This window comes from Acanthaster planci, linkage group LG10, assembly GCF_054643075.1.
Source record: "Acanthaster planci isolate LZ-2023a linkage group LG10, COTS_SCS, whole genome shotgun sequence".
Classification (NCBI taxonomy): domain Eukaryota; kingdom Metazoa; phylum Echinodermata; class Asteroidea; order Valvatida; family Acanthasteridae; genus Acanthaster; species Acanthaster planci.
In genome coordinates, this window is record NC_141786.1 from 346,992 (window position 1) to 366,712 (window position 19,721).

At 42.4% G+C, this 19,721-nt stretch overlaps 1 protein-coding gene across 4 annotated transcripts in view; it reads left to right on the forward strand.

The window, feature by feature from the left end:
* The first annotated feature begins 19,395 nt into the window (after positions 1 to 19,395).
* The window catches only part of LOC110990617 (uncharacterized), a 271,293-nt gene continuing 270,967 nt past the window's right edge, over positions 19,396 to 19,721 (forward strand). For 2 of the 4 annotated variants that reach the window (XM_087142131.1, XM_087142132.1), the window contains exon 1: positions 19,396 to 19,666. In XM_087142131.1, the coding sequence (XP_086998257.1) occupies positions 19,594 to 19,666 (73 nt within the window). In that variant the 5' untranslated portion in view covers positions 19,396 to 19,593. The remainder of the gene's footprint in view (positions 19,667 to 19,721) is intronic. The other 2 variants (XM_087142130.1, XM_087142129.1) reach the window with 2 other exon arrangements.

The following is a 19,721-nucleotide window of genomic DNA, read 5'->3' on the forward strand; positions in this document are numbered from 1 at the left end:
ACAAAAATAAACCACCAGTGGGGCTGAGCCACGGACGTGTATAATAAAATGGACTCGCAATGCCCTTAATCAGCTTATAGAGATTATTGAATCGACTCGCGGCCATTTTACCGAGCTGAATACAAAGCTTTCTCAGGCAATGGCCGCCTTTGTTCTTCCTGACGTCAATAGAAGGGACCCAACCATGCATTTATATTTGGCTCGGTAAAATGGCCGGCGCTGGTTGGCTTCTTCTCAGTCGTACAAAGGCGTTGCAAGTCCTGGTTTTTATACGTCCGTGGGCTGAGCCTCCGTGATATGTGGCGGCGCCCAAAGGGTGCACCACAACAAATAAATTCCCATAGACAACAATGATAAATCCCCATACTTCACAATTATTTTTAAAATATTGTAGCGTGTCCTACTGATTGGGTTCTGACGCTTATACAGACACACACAGCTAGCCACAAATCGCCGTTCCGGCCAAGAAACCTTGGTTTTATTTTTCTTATGTTACAACACTGTGTCGATCCAAAAAGCTCTAGACACGAGGCATTCCGGCGGGGACTGCGCAGGCGCGAGGCGGGAAAACCGCGGGCCGTTCGCATACCAGCGGGGGCAGCCAGCCAACTCAATGAGGGTCCAAGCTGGCGCCCCCACCGGCCGCACCCGCCGGCGCTACAATATTCACAACTCTTACAGGTGTCCAGGCTGCATAGAAAAACGATAATCGAGATGTCCCCTTTCATTTTCCTTTCAATTTTTTGGGGGTTGACCAATGAACTTTTGAGAAATTTTCACCAGAAGCAGACCACCCCTAAATTGAAGAAAATGTCCCTGCCCAGAAAAGTAACCATTTTGAAAAAACTTCACTCTGCAAAACGGCCAAATAGTGCCACTTTTTGACCCGATTGCACCCAAATTGCTCAGAATTGGGATCCCAAAGTCCGGGCCAGAGTTTCAGTGCCATATTTCTCCGATTCCTCAATTTCATGGTTCTCAGATCAGGTGAGAGTTCTGAGATCAGGTGTTGTTGGAGCACACTGCGCAAGTGTTCCGCGAAGCGGTCACCAAGACGACGCTTGGTCTCTCTGATGTACAGTTTACCACAGCGACGACATGTTACGCAATAAACACATTAATAGTAGTGCATGTATGATCCCCGCGTATGCTGTAGCTACCGCGGGGGCCGACGACCGACGGCTGTTAACTATGTAGGAGCAGGTGTTACATCTGGGGCACTGACAATGGGCATTGCTGTCTGGTTTTGACGCATATGCAGCAAGGTATGAGACGGAGAGACCCCCCCCTGCTTTGTGTTGGTCATTGTCTCGCAGGAATCTGGGGAATTCCTTTCAGACATCTGGGGGGGGGATGTGTTAAGTAACAATAATCTGGAATGTGTATAGGGATTGGACATGTTGGGGGGGTACCCCTCGGTCTCATTTCTTGACGGATAGTTTTGACGGCGAGACAGAATCCAACCGGGAACGTACAACCATGTCCCCGACAGAATGATCGCGCCTAAACGCACAAATCGGGGGTTCGCCGAAAATGGAAGCTGTGGCCGCATTGTTTTCGAATGTACGGAAATGTTTGAGAAGTATCCAGGTATGTGTACGTGTACGTGTGCACATTGCCAAAAATCCGAACGTCTCATATTTGACCGCTGTTAAACCCAGTGCAGAAAATTGAATCCGCATGAAAAACAAACCGCATTTCCTACAAATGGCTCTTGATCTTGAAATAAAATGAGCTGATAGATACAAAACATATTAGTCTACCAGATAGTATCACCAATGATCGTCGTCTGCTAGAATAATTTTTCAGGCCGACGACCATTGTTTCACTATTGCCAATGCGCGGATACACAACAAACTGCATCCACAAAGTCTATGGGGACCGAACATACGTGAAATGTACGCTCCTGGTCAGAATGCTCATCTGGAACGCCAAAACGAAACACGTACTCATTTACGAATTTCCCCGCAAATGCTTCCGCGCTCTGATCGGGAATTGGATACGCTTCTGCCCATTTGGTTAGGTAATCCTTGACAACTAGAATATACCGGTTTCCCTTATTGGTCTCTGGTAGGAGGCCCACAATGTCTAAGGCGGGTGTGCTCACTATCTGTTGCTGTAGTGGCATTTCATTAGGCGGCCTTCGTCTGATTCCCATCGCCTCGAAAGGACGTTGTCCCTTATCTCCAATTGATCCCATAGGTGCCAATACGTCTTCTTCGCGGGTGACTCGGATGAGATCACCTGGCGGTTTGGCCTCTCCGAGCCTTTGGCCTTCGGCTGTAGTGCCCATCGCATTGACACATCCTCCATCTGTGCTTTTCTCATCTTGATGTATGGGATTTTAGGCTCATATGTCACGGCTCTTACGTTTGGGCTGTCACCATCTGCCTTACACTGGCTGGCTCCCACTTCGACCCTGCCATACTGTGCATCAATAGACCCTTCGTCACGCCCACACTGGGAACACTACTTGTGTAACAAGCCATCCGCATTGCCGTCCGATCGACCAGTTCGGTGCCCTCTAGTGAAGTTGCATCACCTGCAAGCAACGTGCAATCTGACCCTTGGGCTCGCGAAAATTGACAAACCAGCGTAAGGCGCCGTGGTCGGTCATAATGGTGATTTTTCTTCAATACAAATATTGACCGAACTGTTTCAAGAACACAACAACGGTCAATAGCTTTCGGCGGGTCAAACAATAATTCCGTTCCGCTTTGCTGAGTGCTCTACTAGCATAGGATACAACTCTCTCTGGTCACCTATCACCAGCGAAAGAACCGCTCCTATCACCACGCCGCTTGCGTCGGTATCTAGGATGTGATCGGCCTCAGGATCGGGGTACTGTAGCATTCTGCAAGCAGTCTTTCAAATCATTGAAAGCCTTTTCACAGTCGTCGTCTCACTGAACCTCTCATACCTTTTTGGTAAGGCAATGCAACGGACGTACTCGGTCAGCAAAATTCCTGACAAATCTCCTATAGTACGAAGCTAGGCCGAAGAAATTTCATACCTCTTTTGCATTTGTAGGCGTAAGGCCAGTCTCACACGATATTGATCTTGGCAGGATGCCACCCCTTGACACTATGTGCCTCAAGTAGAGCACACTTTGCTTAAACAAATGACACTTATCCGCCTGCAGTCTAAGACCTGCCTCCCGTAGTCGGTGGAAAACTCTCTCAAGGCCATTCAGCTCCTCCTCCACTGTTTTTTGCGAACACTGTTCAGCTATCCGGTCGTGATATTTGTGGTAAACCCTGCCTCTGATTCTCTTAAACAGGTCAACGAGGTGATCGGGAACCTGCTTGGAGCTTGCGGGGCCATGCTGGTGTACTGTTTTCTGATACGTCAGCTTCACTCACAGGCGTCAACAAACCAGCCATTGTTCCCTTCTTCACCACGCACTCCTTCCCAGGGTTGAAAACTCGGATAGGCAGCGCCTCCTTGTTAGTCTTCACGAGAACTCTGGCAACCAGCATGCCCTTGTCCGCAATCTCACGTTTCTCCACTAGATCAATAACTGCGAACTCGTCGTGAGGCTTTCCACCAGTCACAAATCCTGGCACCAGCGTCACGTGGGCTCTCGTTGTCTCACTGACAACCACTCTTGCACAGGTCCCATTTCCCTCAGTATCGACGCATCTGATTCTCTCATGATTCACCTTTAGTTCTAGCGTTTGGAAGTCCAGCATGCCTTTAGTTCTCAGCAGAAAATCCATCCCCAAAATACCTTGAATTTTGCAAATGTTCCCGAACACAACATTTAACGGGCATGTATTCCTGCCAGCCTGAATTTCAAACCAGGCGCTGCCAATTGTTTCCATCACACTGCCGTCAGCATTGCACACTCTTGCACCTTCCATTCTCAGCGTCGACCTTCTCTCTTTTGGTATCTGGTAGTAGAGCCCGGATGAAAGGACAGTGTCCGTTGCCCTGGTGTCAACCAGCAGTTTAATCTTGACTCTCCGTACCCCTGCGTGTACAAACAGTTCCGTATGTGCCTTGTCCCAATCATAGTGATTATCGCACATTGTCTCCCTTAGCTATGCTCTCTCCTGCGCCCATTCTAACGGCGCCTCTGGCCCCGATGTCCACCCAGCTTTCTCTAGGGCCGCTTGGTCAGGTGGTCGTAGTTTCCAGCATACGAGCTCTGGGGACAATCATGGGCGAAGTGTCCCCTCTACTTACATTTAAAGCAGAAGTCGCTGCGCCTTCGGTTGGAAGCGTCCGAAGCTTTCATCTTCTCCCTCCACGCTTTCACCGCACATTGATTTTTTTTAATGACGGACTCCTTCAACAGGTGCTGTTCTTCGATCACATCTCGTAGGGATTTTGATTCGTCGTTTTCTGCCACTCTCGCCAACTTCGAACGCCACCCACGTCTGTGCTCTTCAATCTTGAGGAACCCTTCGGTGTGAAGAGCGGCTTGCACTGCCTCATCCAATGACGAAGGTCTTGTGCGGAAAATGCCCTCTCTGACTGTTTGTTCCTCCACTGCGTCCATGAAATGACCGCGAGCCAGGCTAGCTCGGCCTTATTTAGTTAGTGCTGTGTAGGCAAGAGCAGTTAGATCACGAATGGACTGACATAGCTATGGGAAGGTTTCCCTCGGACCTTTCCGCCTGTAGCGCAACTCCACGAATTGATTGTCGGTGAGCTGCCCAAGGCCTCTTCTTCTCTCTTGGTATTCTCACCAAATCAAAAAAAGAAAAAATATTAAACCATAAACCGAGATGCCTAACCAGAAGGAAAGAAAAACTTCTGTCAAAACAGAAGCGACAGGCCAAACAAGAAGAAGCTCTCTCTAAAACAAACAAAAACTGTGTAGGTTGTGTGGAGTGCAATGCCTGTAGAGTCTGTAACTTTTGCACAAAGTGCTTTAACTGCAAAACTGTATTGATTGTGGTATTAATATATGTTGTAAATATTGTGCAAGTGGTAAACGATTAATAGGATGTATGACTGTAAATATTGATTATTGTGAAAACTGTCGCAAATGCAACGAATGTATGAAATGTGTCAACTGTAATTTTTGTAGCGAATGTTTTGATTGTACCAACTACTTTAATTGTTTTAACTGCTCTGGTATAAAACACAACAGACATTATATAGATAACGAACCAAGCTTTGGACTTGTGGCAGATTATTCATTTTTATTTTTAACACAATGAAAAGAATATTGATTGACCTATATGAAAACAATTCGCATCTCTCAAAATAGATATAAGAGCGTGCAACGATTGGGGCAAGGAGAAACCGTGGTCAGAATTTAAATTTCATTACATCAAAAAAAGAAAAGAAAATACCAGAAGTTGTTTGTATTGTTTAGCGCTCAACAAACGTAGAAAGACTTGTGAACACGGAAGATACCGATATACATGTAATTGTTCTGAATGTAGACCACATACAAAAGAAGTAGCACGTAATGTCAAAGGTTACTTCCAACAAGATCTCTCTGGCAAACGCAAAATATGCCAACTTGACATTTGAAAACTAAGACATCATAGCAATGATGATAAAGTAAAGGTAGACTATACCATTAACGTGGGGGTATTGCACAAATGAGCACATGAAAGTACGACTGTCGAGGAGTTTGCTTTTTTTTTTTTGTATTTGACAGGTTGTTTCATTTTTCTATATACGGTTGTCACTATTTCTAGGTGTTTTATTATAGGGTAATTTTTTGATTTTTTAATTCTTACTTCATAGGTATTTTGGATCTATTTTATGTGTCCCACGTACATAAGACTAAAATATGCACACAAGAATGCTAACGAAAGACGACATAAATACCCGGCTATGCAGTGGCCACCTACGAATAATTACAATTAAGGATTCGATAAACGAAAACGGGCAAAACGGCACGGATGCCCATGCCATTACAGGTTTCATTTATTTATTTTTTCACGTTTCAATTTGGAACAAAATATTCAACACAATAGGACATGTATCCATGGGAGGCTGCCTAGTTTTCATTTACCATTTTAACAGATTTGAGGCCTCTTTACACATACATTGTTTCAGCAGAATGGAGGCACAAGGGTAAAATGTAAAACGTGCCAAATGGATGATCTTTCAATATTTTTGCACGAAAAGCAATATTAACCTTTTCTTCTGTAGGTTAAATAAAAAATTTACCAAGGAGCTATTACTGCGTGTTACAATGATTTAAAGCACGCCAGTTGAAATTGTTGGCATAAAATGTTCAAATTGAAGTGAATGGGATTATCAGTCTCAGATATATACACAAAGAATTACACGTATGAGCCATAACGAATCATTGGCAAATATTTAATCAGCAATTGTTTGTTTTTTGTTTGTTTGTCGTGGCGATCGTCTTTTGTGTTTGTAGGGAATTAAAATTTGCTGTTACAAAACTGGCACGAACGAAAGTGTAGTGTTATTTTGAACGTAATAAAAATGCCGAGCTATAGGGTCAAACTAACGATCGACTGAAAGAAAATACGGCTGTCCGGTCAGATTAATTTGTTTATGTCTAAATTTATTATTATGATCATTTTCTTCTTTCTATGCCTAGATTTATTTATGTTTCCTTCTCAATAATCTTCTTTATTTTATAATTTCTTTTTCTTTCTATGTTTAATTTTTATTATTTTCTTTATTTTAGTTGACGTTTGAAACAATACAAACAACGCAGCAGGGCCAAGAATTCCAAAGTACAACCACAGCCAATTTATTTCAAACAACACCTTCTTAAACACAGAAATACAAACACTTCATTCAACCATTACCTATACAACAGTTGAAAAAAGTTATTATAAAACTTAATACAAAGAAAAAAAACCAAAACCTAAGTAAAAACCAAAACCGAAGTGAACAAGAGAAACCTTGTGACAACATCCCTGAAGAAACCTTAGCCATGCAAAACAAATGTTTTCAGAACGTTCAACCTATCTTCTTCCAGAGTTTCGATGCAGAGAAAACTGCATAAGTCTAGTATGACCATGTCTTGGTGCCTATAAAGGTGTGGCAGTTCTGCATTATGATCAAATTTATCTAACCAATGGTTAAATACTTCCTCGTATCTGTTTTCAATCAAATCCTCCACCATGTCATTCTTGTACCAATCTAATAAAATTTTTCTGTCTTCCATGACGTAGCTGTGCTGTGTTTGCGACAGGTGATCCACCTCACACCCGTAGCATCTATTCCGAGTATAAACAGGGAGCATGGATTTCAAAAACACAGCCACGTGTACATACAATAGTATGGTTGCCTGTATGAAGAGGTCGTCGTCATTGGGCGGGAGGACGGGTGGACTCAGCGCCGGGTTAACGGGAGCGGGAGCCAGGCTGGGCGGGGGAGCAGGGCTAGGCGGGGGAGTCGGCTCAGCACCAATTCTATTCCTGGGTGGCTGGTTTTTCCCGTCCTCCTCTTGCGGTAGTTCTTCATCGCCAACCGTGCCCGTTACTCCGTCCATTTCTTATCTTTTCGGCGGCAGCTGTGGATCCATTGGCAGACTGTAGCTTTGATTGGATAACTACAAATTTTATATTGACACCAAAAAGATTAGAAATGGACGGAGTAACGGGCACGGTTGGCGATGAAGAACTACCGCAAGAGGAGGACGGGAAAAACCAGCCACCCAGGAATAGAATTGGTGCTGAGCCGACTCCCCCGCCTAGCCCTGCTCCCCCGCCCAGCCTGGCTCCCGCTCCCGTTAACCCGGCGCTGAGTCCACCCGTCCTCCCGCCCAATGACGACGACCTCTTCATACAGGCAACCATACTATTGTTTAACTCTAGCGTGGGATGTTTGCAGCTGCCATCTCTTCGTTTTTATTATATACACGTTATAAAAAAGTCTATCAAAATCTCAGCACCTTTGTTGTTAATGAGTTCTCCTAGCTTTCCTTGCTAATGTTCCTTTATTTTAGCTTTTTAGGCAATTTAGTTGTGTTGAATGTTGAGTCTAAAGGTTCGGTAGATACAACGTCTAGCATGTCTGAAGACCGTCCATTATAAACATTGGGTGATACCACGATGCTTCCTATTTCGCCCTGGGGTATCGGTTGAGACAAGCTTTTGGAGGTGAAGTCCGCGGTATATATGTTCTCTTAACCCCTTGAGAAAAGCCTTTAACTATATCACAGTGTCTGTCTCTGTAGGGTTGGCTTCGGTGTCTTGTAGGCTGGGCAGGGGGGTTTAGGCCTACTTCATAAATCTCTTATAAGGCTAGTCTCTGCCCCTCGTATAATGATGCTGATTCAATTGTTTATCATAGATCTCACGAGATAAACGAGCTCGTGCGTCTTCTGTTTGTCTTTGACCTAACTGTGCTTCTGAAGATTTAACTTCTTGATTCAGCTGTTCAATTTGCTCAGCGATGATTATGATTCTTCTCCTAAAGTGACTCCTTCGTTCGCTTGTAACAGTCTGTCTTTAGCCCTTTCTACTAATTTTTTCATACTCCGAGTCTATTCCGGGTGGTCTTTCGCCACTGGCCCCTTCTGGTCTACCGTCTAAGTTTTGTATCCCACTCAATTTCAGTAGACTTGATCAGTTTGTTTGTTTAAGACTTGGGCTTTTTTACAACACGCTGATTATACCAACCCCATACGTTCTCGGCTTCAAAGTCTGCATTAGATTGTATTCTTTGACAACAATCGAGATAATTCACAAACCTATTTTCTATTCTTTTATTGACGTGTTTACAAGTGTCTTAGTAGGATAAGGAGATTTTAGGATCACTTTTTTCCCCTGAGTACCTACCTGACCCTAAAAAATGAAAAAAAAAAAATCTTAAAACTTCCCACCTGTGCCCCACTTCCCCTCTCACGCTCATTCTCTCTCACCCCCCCCCTGAAAAATATTAAACACCTATAGAAACCACCAAATCAAAAACCAAGATGTCACACTTAAAACGACGGCACCGCAAACCGTGGCCAAAACCTCAACCTAAACCCTAGGCATCATCACGAGCAAAGAGTGCTCAGGCTGTAACTTTTGTTTTAAACCTGTTTTTCAATTAACGTGACAGACGCTTTTGGTTGTTTCAGGTGTACGCCTGTGGGGAAAGTAATTACTTAAAATATTGTTACTTTTGCTCTTGGTGTAACAATAATTACACCTATTGTTATGATTGTGATGACTGTCACTCATGTTTTCAATCAAGTAACTGTCACGAATGCATCGATCGCATCAAATGTGACACCTATATCAGTTGCAAAGATTGTTATACATGTAATTATTGTACCGGTTGTGAAGATTTATGGGAATAACAGTTTTAAAAATATGACCAAGAAAATGACACCTTTCAAAAGCTGAGATTTAGGGAGGAAGGTGAGCCTGAACCTTACCCAGACGAAAAAGGAGCAAAATTAGGTTTCATAGAGTACTTAATACAATTGACAGGATATTTTAAGTTGATTAAATCATTTTGGAAAAGAAATTATAGAAAAATTAAAAATATTATTACACCTATATTTAAACCACTAGCCAACTATGTCTAAAACCAAAACCTACATCGTATCTGACAACCACAAATGTCTCACGACATAAATCAAGACCCAAGCCTTACCTACGGTCCTTTTAACCCAGACAACTCATTTTTGCTGATCCTATAGCAAAACAGAAAGGCAACACATCTCCCATATTTTTTTAAACACGAAAACCAAACCAAACGATTAGGTTTTATTATTAAAACGCTTTGTTATGGAATCCAACCCATTTATCAGTTTGGCACTAAAAAAGAAACAGGTCAATATCAGATCGCGTTTGACATGACCAAAAAATTCTAATTCTAAGTTCTAAAAACCTGGACGATGAAGATAAGGTAAATCACGTAGTTAGAATACCATATAATCAACAACATTGTATTATTATTATTATTAATGGTTTATTTTAAAACAGAACCATTGCAGAAATAGGCTGAATTGCGTGTCATATACATGATCGTACAATCATTTCATATCCACATTCTGCAGGAAAATCAAAATATATAAAATATATTGTAATACTCTAAATAATTAATTAATAAATACATAAATTGGACTATTACACAAATAACCCACAGCACACAATTAGGCCAAAATGGCCTGAATATACTATCAAGTTAATTCAGTTTAAAAAAGAAGACGGTACTATGATTATTAAAAATACGTGCAAATTCACGGGACATAGTTAAAAAATTTAAAACCAGTACATTTACAAAGACAAAAGCTACACAAATCTTCTTGAAGACTGAATCCGAAAAACAGGACTTAAAAGATGAGAAACGCCATCCCCCGAAAAAGAAACATTATTGGTCAAATTATACTCAAACAAATACAGAGCACTTCAGACAGAAAAAAGTGAGGGTACACATTGACATAAAACCAGGAAAATATCATAGAGGTTAGCAGAGCCAAAGGCCCTTCCGCATCCCAACATCAGTTTGTATACCTGACCAAGCTACTTGTACTTCAAACAGATCAAAAGCCAGTGAATGTTATTCGTCACGTGATTTTAGTGAAAGTAAGAGTGAAACTGAATAAATTTAGAAAACAGATTGAGGTACGGATTAAATTGCATTTTAGAGTGTCATTTCAGGTGCACTTGGTTCACTATATCCAGGTGGTGCGCTCGCTGTACGCTCTTATTTATTGCGTTGACATCCACGTTGACTCGTGTTTGACCGGATTTATACTCCAACAGTTTCTCCGCTCAGTTTTTCAGTCATGTTTTTTTCTCCTTCTCTACCATTCCTCTGGCCTTTTCAAAATAAATTCTTCGTGAGAAATGTCACCATCGTTGATTACTTGGGACACGTATTCCTCAATCGTATTGAGTTTTGCATCTCACAACACCCGGATTTGACCATGTTTTTTGGACTTGTGTCTTAGCCTACGACTCGCGTATTTTAACAATGCGTATGCACCAAATGCACCGATGGCGAGACCTCCCATCAACATACCATTGGGTGCCGAAATGACTCAAAGCAAAGCCGGGATCCATGGAGTTAAAATATCCAGGGTGGAAACTTACGTTTTTAACTGTAACGACTCTGTTGCCTCGTAAGTTATCGAAGTAGTTTTGTTTTGAAACGTCTGCTCATTTTTAGTAAATTGAAAAGTGTGTGAGCTTACTTCTTCCATATTTTGCTACTCTGTTAAAATTTTTTTTTTACAATGTGGAGTTTTTTCATGTAGTTTTTAGCAATTATGGGAACCAACTTTGCGATCGCGGATAACAAAGATAATTGGTTTTCTGCCAAGTTTTCCAACTTAACGCACGAGTACAAACTATCGTATGTAAACGACAGACGAAGTCGTTAATCGTTGAGTCACAAACCCTTTAAAATTTATCAAAACCAGTTTAATTTTGCGGTCTATTGTGCAACCACAGCTTGTGGAATAGGCTTTGACTTACTCAGTGATCCCAACCCATACGCATCAGCGTTTTTTAACTTGCACATATATTACACGGTGAGAAAGATCTTGTCTTCCATGCTAAGTCTGTTGAAAATAGGGTGACTTCCATTTCAAGATCTTTTTAACCACCATCGCATATCCCATCGAAATCACACGCATGACCGCACCGTTGTAAACTGCGTTAACGATATTGTTTGTGTTTGGTGCTGTAGCCATTTGTTGTTGTTTAGATACTAACAAATAAAAATATTGGTTTGTTTTATTCCATTTCTAAAATTTCTAGGGAAGCTCTCTTGTTATTCGCTTCGCTTGCCTTTTGCTGCTCGAGCGATTTTGGTTTATGTGTTGCTTTTAACGAAAAAGACCCGCACCAAGATCAACCAAGGATACCAGTTTGCAGTTTGTGGTGCCGTGTAAATATGTTGCACGTTGTAAAAAAAATTGTGTTGAAACAAAGATGTTTGGTGGTGATCAGTACTCCAACTAGAGGAGAAAGGTAACATCCGTACTTTTAACAAACTTCCGTGAGATAGGCATCCATGCTCTGACTGATTGTAGGATCTCGTTCTAGATTTTTGGTTAACGGAATAACACAGGCGTATTTGGAAAACACGTTGATCCAAGTCAGCAAGCATCTATCGCCTCTATTGTATTTGGATAAATTATATACATCTACCAGATCTAACTGATGGATTTTATCCCGACCCATCATTCTATTTCTGGGATATCTTTTTCTGGCAGGTTTATGGAGCGTGTAAGCGTCCTGTCCTCGAAGAAAGTCTTGAATTTGCTTTCGGGTAGTCTTGTACTTTCCATCTTGCTTGGTGGCGCGATACAACCTATTTACGCTGCTCAGACCGCTTCCGCGGTCAATGTCGTAATAGAGAGACTTTAAATACGTTCCATGATCCTGCATCGTCGAAGCCAAAGTTTAAAATGACCGCTGGATATAGTTTAACCCCTTTAAATGACTCTGTTTTCTTTGGCTATTTCCTTTATTTATCCAAGTCCGGCTGTCTATAAAAGTGTCGTAAGTCTTCATTTTGTTCTACTTCATGTACCCAGGTGTCAGTGCACTCTTCAAGTCTATCATCAGACAGCTCCTCCAACATGTCCTTTAAAAACCAATCTAACAACGTTTCTCTAACCTCCATATTGCAAATATGCTGTGTCTGTGACGGGTGGTCGATCTCACCCCCCCCACATCTGCTTTCGACAAATCCCCTGAACATTGCATTGATACACATTGCTACGTGTATGTACGTTAAAATGATCACCTCCGTGTAGAGGTCATCGTGGGGTGGGGCGACGGGAACGGGGGCCGGGTTGTGTATAGGGGCGACTGGTGGCTCCTGCGCGGGGGCCGTGGCTGGGCTTGCCGGGGCGACGGGTGGAGACGGCGGCAACGCCGGAGCCGGGCTGTCCGGTAATGGGCTGACTGCCGGGCATGGAGTTGGAGCCGGGACGACGGGTGGAGACGGCGGCAGAAATACGTCTTCGTCTGCGTAGAAAAGAAAATAATACAAATCTGTTTTTATTTCTCCAAAACTTCGCTGGCATTTCGCAGACAGTAACAAAGACGAATAAATACACGTACGCGTACATAAAAAGAAACTTACCGTCATCGGACAGGGTCAGATTGATGACTTCAGCCTCTTCATCGAACTCTTGGGCAGGATGAGCAAACATCTGTGTGTTACAAGAAATAAAGCCATAAACATACGGAAGGAACATAGGTAGCCATTAGTTTCTAACAGATTATAAGAGTGTGCTACTGATAACAAACGTTACTTACCCATTTTCCAACTGGGAGGATACACGGGTGATGCGTGAGGTGCAGGCGGGGGAACAACCTGTCCCCACGTAGGGTCCTCGTCAGCCATGGGGGCCTCCAGTCTCGCCCACTCCTCCTCAACTTTGAAATCGGGTCCGAAAAACTTCTGGGCCATGATGATAGGCGATGTTATGCTGATAATGTTAATACAGAAGATGGCGATGCTGATGGTGACGGTAGCGTTCGAGCAAGGTGGATCTGGAGGGCCAGCTCTGCCCCCTTTTATCAATTTCACCTTTGTCTTTGTTCATTGAATTTCCCGCCAATTTTGCGCTAACCAATTAACACATCTGGCGCGTTGTTCTACCTGATGCAAGCGTTGTCCACTTCTTTGATGGCTTCATCGATGGCCGGTATCATTGTCTTGAGCAGCTCCCACTCCGGAGCCGTGAGGTTAATCCCTTGTCCGGGAGCCAGTGGAAAGCCCTTCTGCTTTGTCTGGTGATAATCCTTATCTTTACGTAAGGTACATCCCGAAACTTCTCGATAACGGCGGATCGATTGTTCTTCAGTTTCAAACTCTGAGAAAAGATTAAGTCTTTAATGGTTTTCTGCGGCACCTTTGATGTTGTCGTCATTCTCTCTTCTGGTTTGATTAAGTCTGGTTTGTTCGAGTCTATCGCAGGTACTTGAGTCCGCTGTTCCATCTCGTGACGACGTTCTGTGCTTTTGGGAAGACTGCCAGCTGAATCCAAACTAGAATTTGGCCCATACCGTGCCTTTGATGGTGTCTTGTCTAATAATGTCCTCTTGCTCGATACTCCTTCCAGCTTGATTAGGTTTGGGCTTTTCTCTTCCAAAGACGCTTGAACCATCGGGGCGCGTTCAATCTTGTTACGAAATTCGGAGACTTCATTGAGACCACCGGCCATATCCCAACTATGGATGGGTCTACACGACGGCAATGCGTTGCATTTGAGGGACCACACGGGCTTGTGTTTTTTCCGGACAGTTCATCTTGTTCAAATTGATGTCCCTTTGCCCTTACGCGATTTTTATATCATTTCCGATTGAAACGTGACGTCATTTCCAAACATAGATGATGTGATCATTTCCAATATAGATGATGAGATCATATCCAAACATTGATGCTGACTCATCATTTTATATGAATCTACGTGTATTACGGGTACAGAAATTTGTACACTCCCACCGAAACATTACACCCTTGACATTCCATGAGAAGCCTTTCGATCGGAGCTTTTTTTTATAATGGCGACGTTTCCATTGAACGAATGCAATAAAACATTGTGCCCATGGTCCCTTGTGTAGGGATTATCGCTCCCTACTTCCTATTTACTTTTGGATCGCCTGGTTGGCCAGTTAGTATGTCATCACGCACGGCATGACTCTTCCACTATTTTTTATCATAAGCAAGGTCAAATTGTACCCAACAATTTTACCCTGTGCCTAATTCCTATTTTATCCCATACACCAGGGTCAACCTGTACCACACTTTCCGACCTTATACCTATCCCTTACCAAAGGTCAATCTGTGCCAGAATTTTTCAAACTACACCTCATTCCTATTCATATCAATATCATATTATTATCAAACTTATGCATATTAATGTGACCTTTTGCTATTTTTGTCGCAAAGGTCAAAGTGTGCTGGATAGTCTCCCCTTCTACTAACGCTTGGACAAAAGAGTTTCGATCTTTACAATAAAACAATGCGATCCATGTTTTTACGATAGTGTTTGAGTAATGAATTACACTTTTGTGTCAACAGCCAACAGCTGTATGACAGTGCCTACCAGAACAAAAATATTGCTCGTTTTACTTTAACGATATTTTACTTGTTGTTCGGATCTGTAATCGTAGATTAAAACAAGGTTTTAGTTCGGTCAAACAGGTTTCGAAACAAGTCAACAGCTTCGTTTAACTGTAAGCGTTCTTGATCGATGTCACAGAGAAATACGTTAGGATCTGTAAGCACCCAACGTCCTTCGAGAAACGTCTTTCGAGAAAATAATTAAGATAACTTCAAAGGCTCCTCGATAACTGGTTTTGAGTAGATCAAACACCCACTTGGTTTTACCCGGGTTGGTTTTTCCTGCAATCAATGCGTTTCGAATAATTTGTTTAATAATTTGTTTCATATTGTTGGTTTTATAAAAAAGAAAACTTCCAAGAACTCTTTAAAAACTTTTAAAAACTCTGACAAAACCAGCGCTACACCAAAAATCTACATTTTACAAAATTTTTAAATTTCCGTCGTGGGTTGAGCGTCCACACGATAAACACGTACATCGTTAATTTACCGGCGGTTTCCGCTTGTCGAGTCATTTGTATCATGTTTCTACCCGAGTCACATGCTGTACGTCCGTGACCCGCATTGTCGTCGGTGCTTCTAAATCAGGTATTCGGCCATGTCGACACCCGCCAGGTCTTTTGCGATCGCTCTACCTGATTCTGTTTGAGAATCACCAAAAAACTTGCTGGTTTTGGTGAAGTGTTAGTATTCGTACATTCCGTGAATAAAGTTGGTTGGATTGCCTTCCGTAGTTATGACCGCCTTTGTGATGTGGGCGTTATAAAACGTTTGAGGGTTTTTTACCGTGGGATCTTTGAACCAGATCGATACCCCTGCAATTAGTTGATGACCACGTTCCAGGGTATCTGATTTGTTAACTGCTCGAGTTTCCAAGTTGTGAACGTTGTCAAACATGTAATACACATGTAATAATGGTGCTTGTTTTTCAGCGTTTGAGCTAGTTCGCGGTTAGTGACAACTTCGTATTCGAGCGTCAGGTCCGAAATCGTGTACTGAGCTGAGGTACACTCGACTTAACTACCTTACCCTGATGGTTAAAGATTAACACGTAAGGCAAAGGTTGTTTCAAAGCCGAAAGCAAAAACAGTATGTGATTGGTCAACATCTCCATGTTCAACATTATCGAATAACGGTTACCAAAATCTCCGGCCGAGAGTCTGAGCTTGGCTATGCTCTCCTTCTCCTTCTAAACCATAATAAGCCTTGTTTTTGGTTTGTGTTGCGGGCAACCAGTTGTCTTTAAAGTTGTGAAACACATGGGCGTTGATATAATTCAACATTGAATGACCCTGGAGTTTCACGCCATTTTCTTTGGAAAAATGCGAGCTAGGTTGTTGTATACGCACCGGTTGTCGTCTGTGCCTCCGTCTAGATCGAGTTTAAACGCCATTACGGGAATTAACGTTTTGTTTAGTTTGATTTGGAAAATCAGGTTGATCAAGAATGTGAGAGACACGATTTAGCGATAGAGCAGTTGGCGCAATCCAAAGAACAGTGGGTTATCATCGGGTGAATTCAGAAAGAAAGAGCTTCAGAGAAAACGTTTAAAAACGTAGACGGAGCCTTGATGGTATACAGCAACATCCCGGGCACTAACCATTTGGGACTGCCACCTGATCCGACGTTGAGTGATTTTTATGTGCCGAGCGACGATCAACGAGAACGTGAACTGGTTTGGGTGAAATTGTCCTTTTGGGTTATCTCGTTTCTCGGTGGTGGTAAAACGGCATTGGTAAAACTTTTTACTTCCTTTATAAAAGAGAGAAATGGAATATGAAGCTCAAAGAGATTTGTTACAGCTACACGAGAAAACCGGTATGTACAAGAGCGCGGTAAGAGCCTGGTTATCAACACAAGCCATTTGGAAAATTCAACTGCCTGCACCCGAGTATATACCTAGGCCGAATACATCACAAACAGAGTCTGCACCCAGCAACACCAATCAAATGGGCGTGCTGTATTTACCCTGGGATCTCGTAAAACGACGTACTTACAAATACGCGTTAACGGTGGTCGACGTGGCTTCCAGATACAAAGAAGCAGAACCTTTGACAAGCAAAACGGCCAAACAAGTGACAGACGCTGTAAGAGGAGTGTACGACAGGTCTCCTTTACCTTGGCCTAAAACGCTTAACGCAGACGCCTGTTCGGAATTTAAAGGCGAGTTTAAAAAAAGCGTTCGTTAAAAGATATGCAGGTGCAAGTCGGTTACCCTTGGGTTCATCGATAGCAAGGGATCCTAGAACGATTTAACAGGACGTTGGCTGAACAACTGTTTTGTTATCAGTATGTGCAAGAAATGTTAAATCCAAGTGAACGAAACGTAGAATGTGTTATACGGTTGCCTCACGTCGTGGAGGCTCTAAACAAAGAAAAAACACGGTTTATCCAAAGCGAGCGAGGCCAAGATGTGGTTCCTCTAGAAGCAAAAAAGCTAGATCGAATAAAACAATTGCCAGCTGCACCCAAAAAGAGCGAGCGAGCCAAAGCCAGTCAGAGCGACCAGAGGTTCCTACAGACGCTGTAGTTCGATACCTGTATTACCCGGGTGGACGGGAAGGTGGCCCCTCAGGAGAGCAACTGATTCTTCCTGGAGTGTTGATGTGTACCAAATCGAGAAACGTACGAGTCAGCTCAAACAGTCAGCGGCAAAAGGTGTCGACGGGTCCTTTGCTGGATTATCTTCTTGCTAATGGTCCCAATCGTTCTTTGCTCGAGAAGAGCTTCAAATGGTAACCGAAGACACAGAAATACCGCCTGAGGATTGAGTTTGAGTTTCATTTATTCTATAATTACCAAACGCCATCGTTTCAATGCCGTTGTCAAGAATAAATCATTTCTAGTCTAGTGCAGACGGACACAATTTCTTTTGAGAAATGGTGTAGATTAGGTTTTTATACAATCAAAGTCCACGTTGTTGCAAAAAGACGCGTCGTTGATCAGACAGAGTATCTTTATAAACGTCGAGGGTCGGTTGTTTTTCGGTCAAAACTTTAGTTACACCTTTGGTCTTTTTAACACGGTGTCGTCGTCTAACAAGATCGAATATATTTTTGAGCATATATAAGCATACCACTTCCGACACAAGCTAAATTTCCAGAAAGTGCGTCTCTCATTTACCGATGGCTTTTTTGTTGTGGGTGATCTGTTGGGTAGTTACAAATGTCAAACTGATCGCTTTGTTCAACAGGTTTTAGCTCTATACATTTCGACAAACGAGAGATCACACTCGGGGGGGGGGATTTGTAGTGAGGTTGAAAAAACCAAGAGCGTTTGAGAGAGGGGGAGAGAGAGAGGGCGCTCTACTAAAACACCACCTGTTGTTGTCACCCAAGCATGAAAGAAATAAAAGCATAGTCGAAGTTATGTCCTGTAATCCTGACTCCATGTCAATCCACCAACTACATGTATTATACAATTATTCTTCTGCCTTCACTAAAACCATACAACACATTCTCCAAGGCTGTTTCTTTCTTTTTCAACTGAACTAAATTTCACTTTTTTTAATAGAAAAAGCGTTTTGAATATTAGGTTAAAGACTTAGTTTATGTAGGAAATGACAACATACACAAAGTGCTTTGATCAGGGTAAAAGACTGCAAGATTCAGTGTGTTTTGCTATTATAATTGGTTCACGTTCATTTTATAAGACCAGAGAATAGTACAAATACAAGTATCCAGTACAGGTAAAGCAGAAATAAACCCTCGGAAGACATGACATTATCTCTGTAATAACTAGCTGTGATGACACCTAATAATTGTCTCCATAAATGAATCAGTCATTGTGTGTATTCTGCCAAATGAAATTTTGCAACTTTTTTTACAGGTAAGGAAACAGCCCGTCCATCAACATGTACTGCAGATACCAGAGTAACAGCACATTTGGGTGTGCACGTCGTTTTTACGTCCGAAATTTCTTTAGCCCAATCATTCTTCTGCATTTACTGAAACCACGGAACACATTTATTATGAATGCCTCTTTGTTTTTCAACTGAACTGAATTTTGCCTTTAATATTTTTCAGAAAAAGCGTTTTGAAGGTTAATTAAATAGCCGTTTTGCAGAGAGATGCATTTTCAAAAAATATGTAGTACTTTTCCGGGCAGTGAAATTTCCTATATTTTAGGGGTAAACTGCTTTGGGTAACAATTTCTCAAATATTCATCGGTCAACACTCTAAAAAATGAAAGGAAAATGAAAAAGGACATGTCAAACATTATTTTTCTGTCCAGCCTGGACACCTGTAAGAGTTGTGAGCATTTCTAAAACAATTTTGAATTACAAGGATTAATCATTGGTGGCTATGGGAAATCGTGATTTTCGAAAAAAATCGTTGTATTTGACTGCCCTCTATTGGTGGCTGGTACACTGCCATTATTCGCATCGCGCCGAGTTCATGTACGTACATGCCAATTTCCAAGGTAGCTGGGCCTGAGTGGGTTGGTTATTTACATGTACTATGTGCAATACATTGTAATTTGTAGTCGTATGTACGCTCGGAACCAAAATACTGGTACGGCGCGGTAGGGCAGCAAATCCAGCATCGACAGTACAAACGTAGTGGATCCAACCCAGCAGAAGATTCGCTGGTAACTTTCCTGCCCGGTGAAAAGATGGTTTGGCCGAATTCATCGAAACGTGTGTACCCTTCCTTAGGTCTGGTAGGCCTGTTTTCTGCAGTCCTGGGTAGGTGTAGGGCTAGGCAAACCTTTTCGACGTTCGCAATGCATTATGGGTTTGG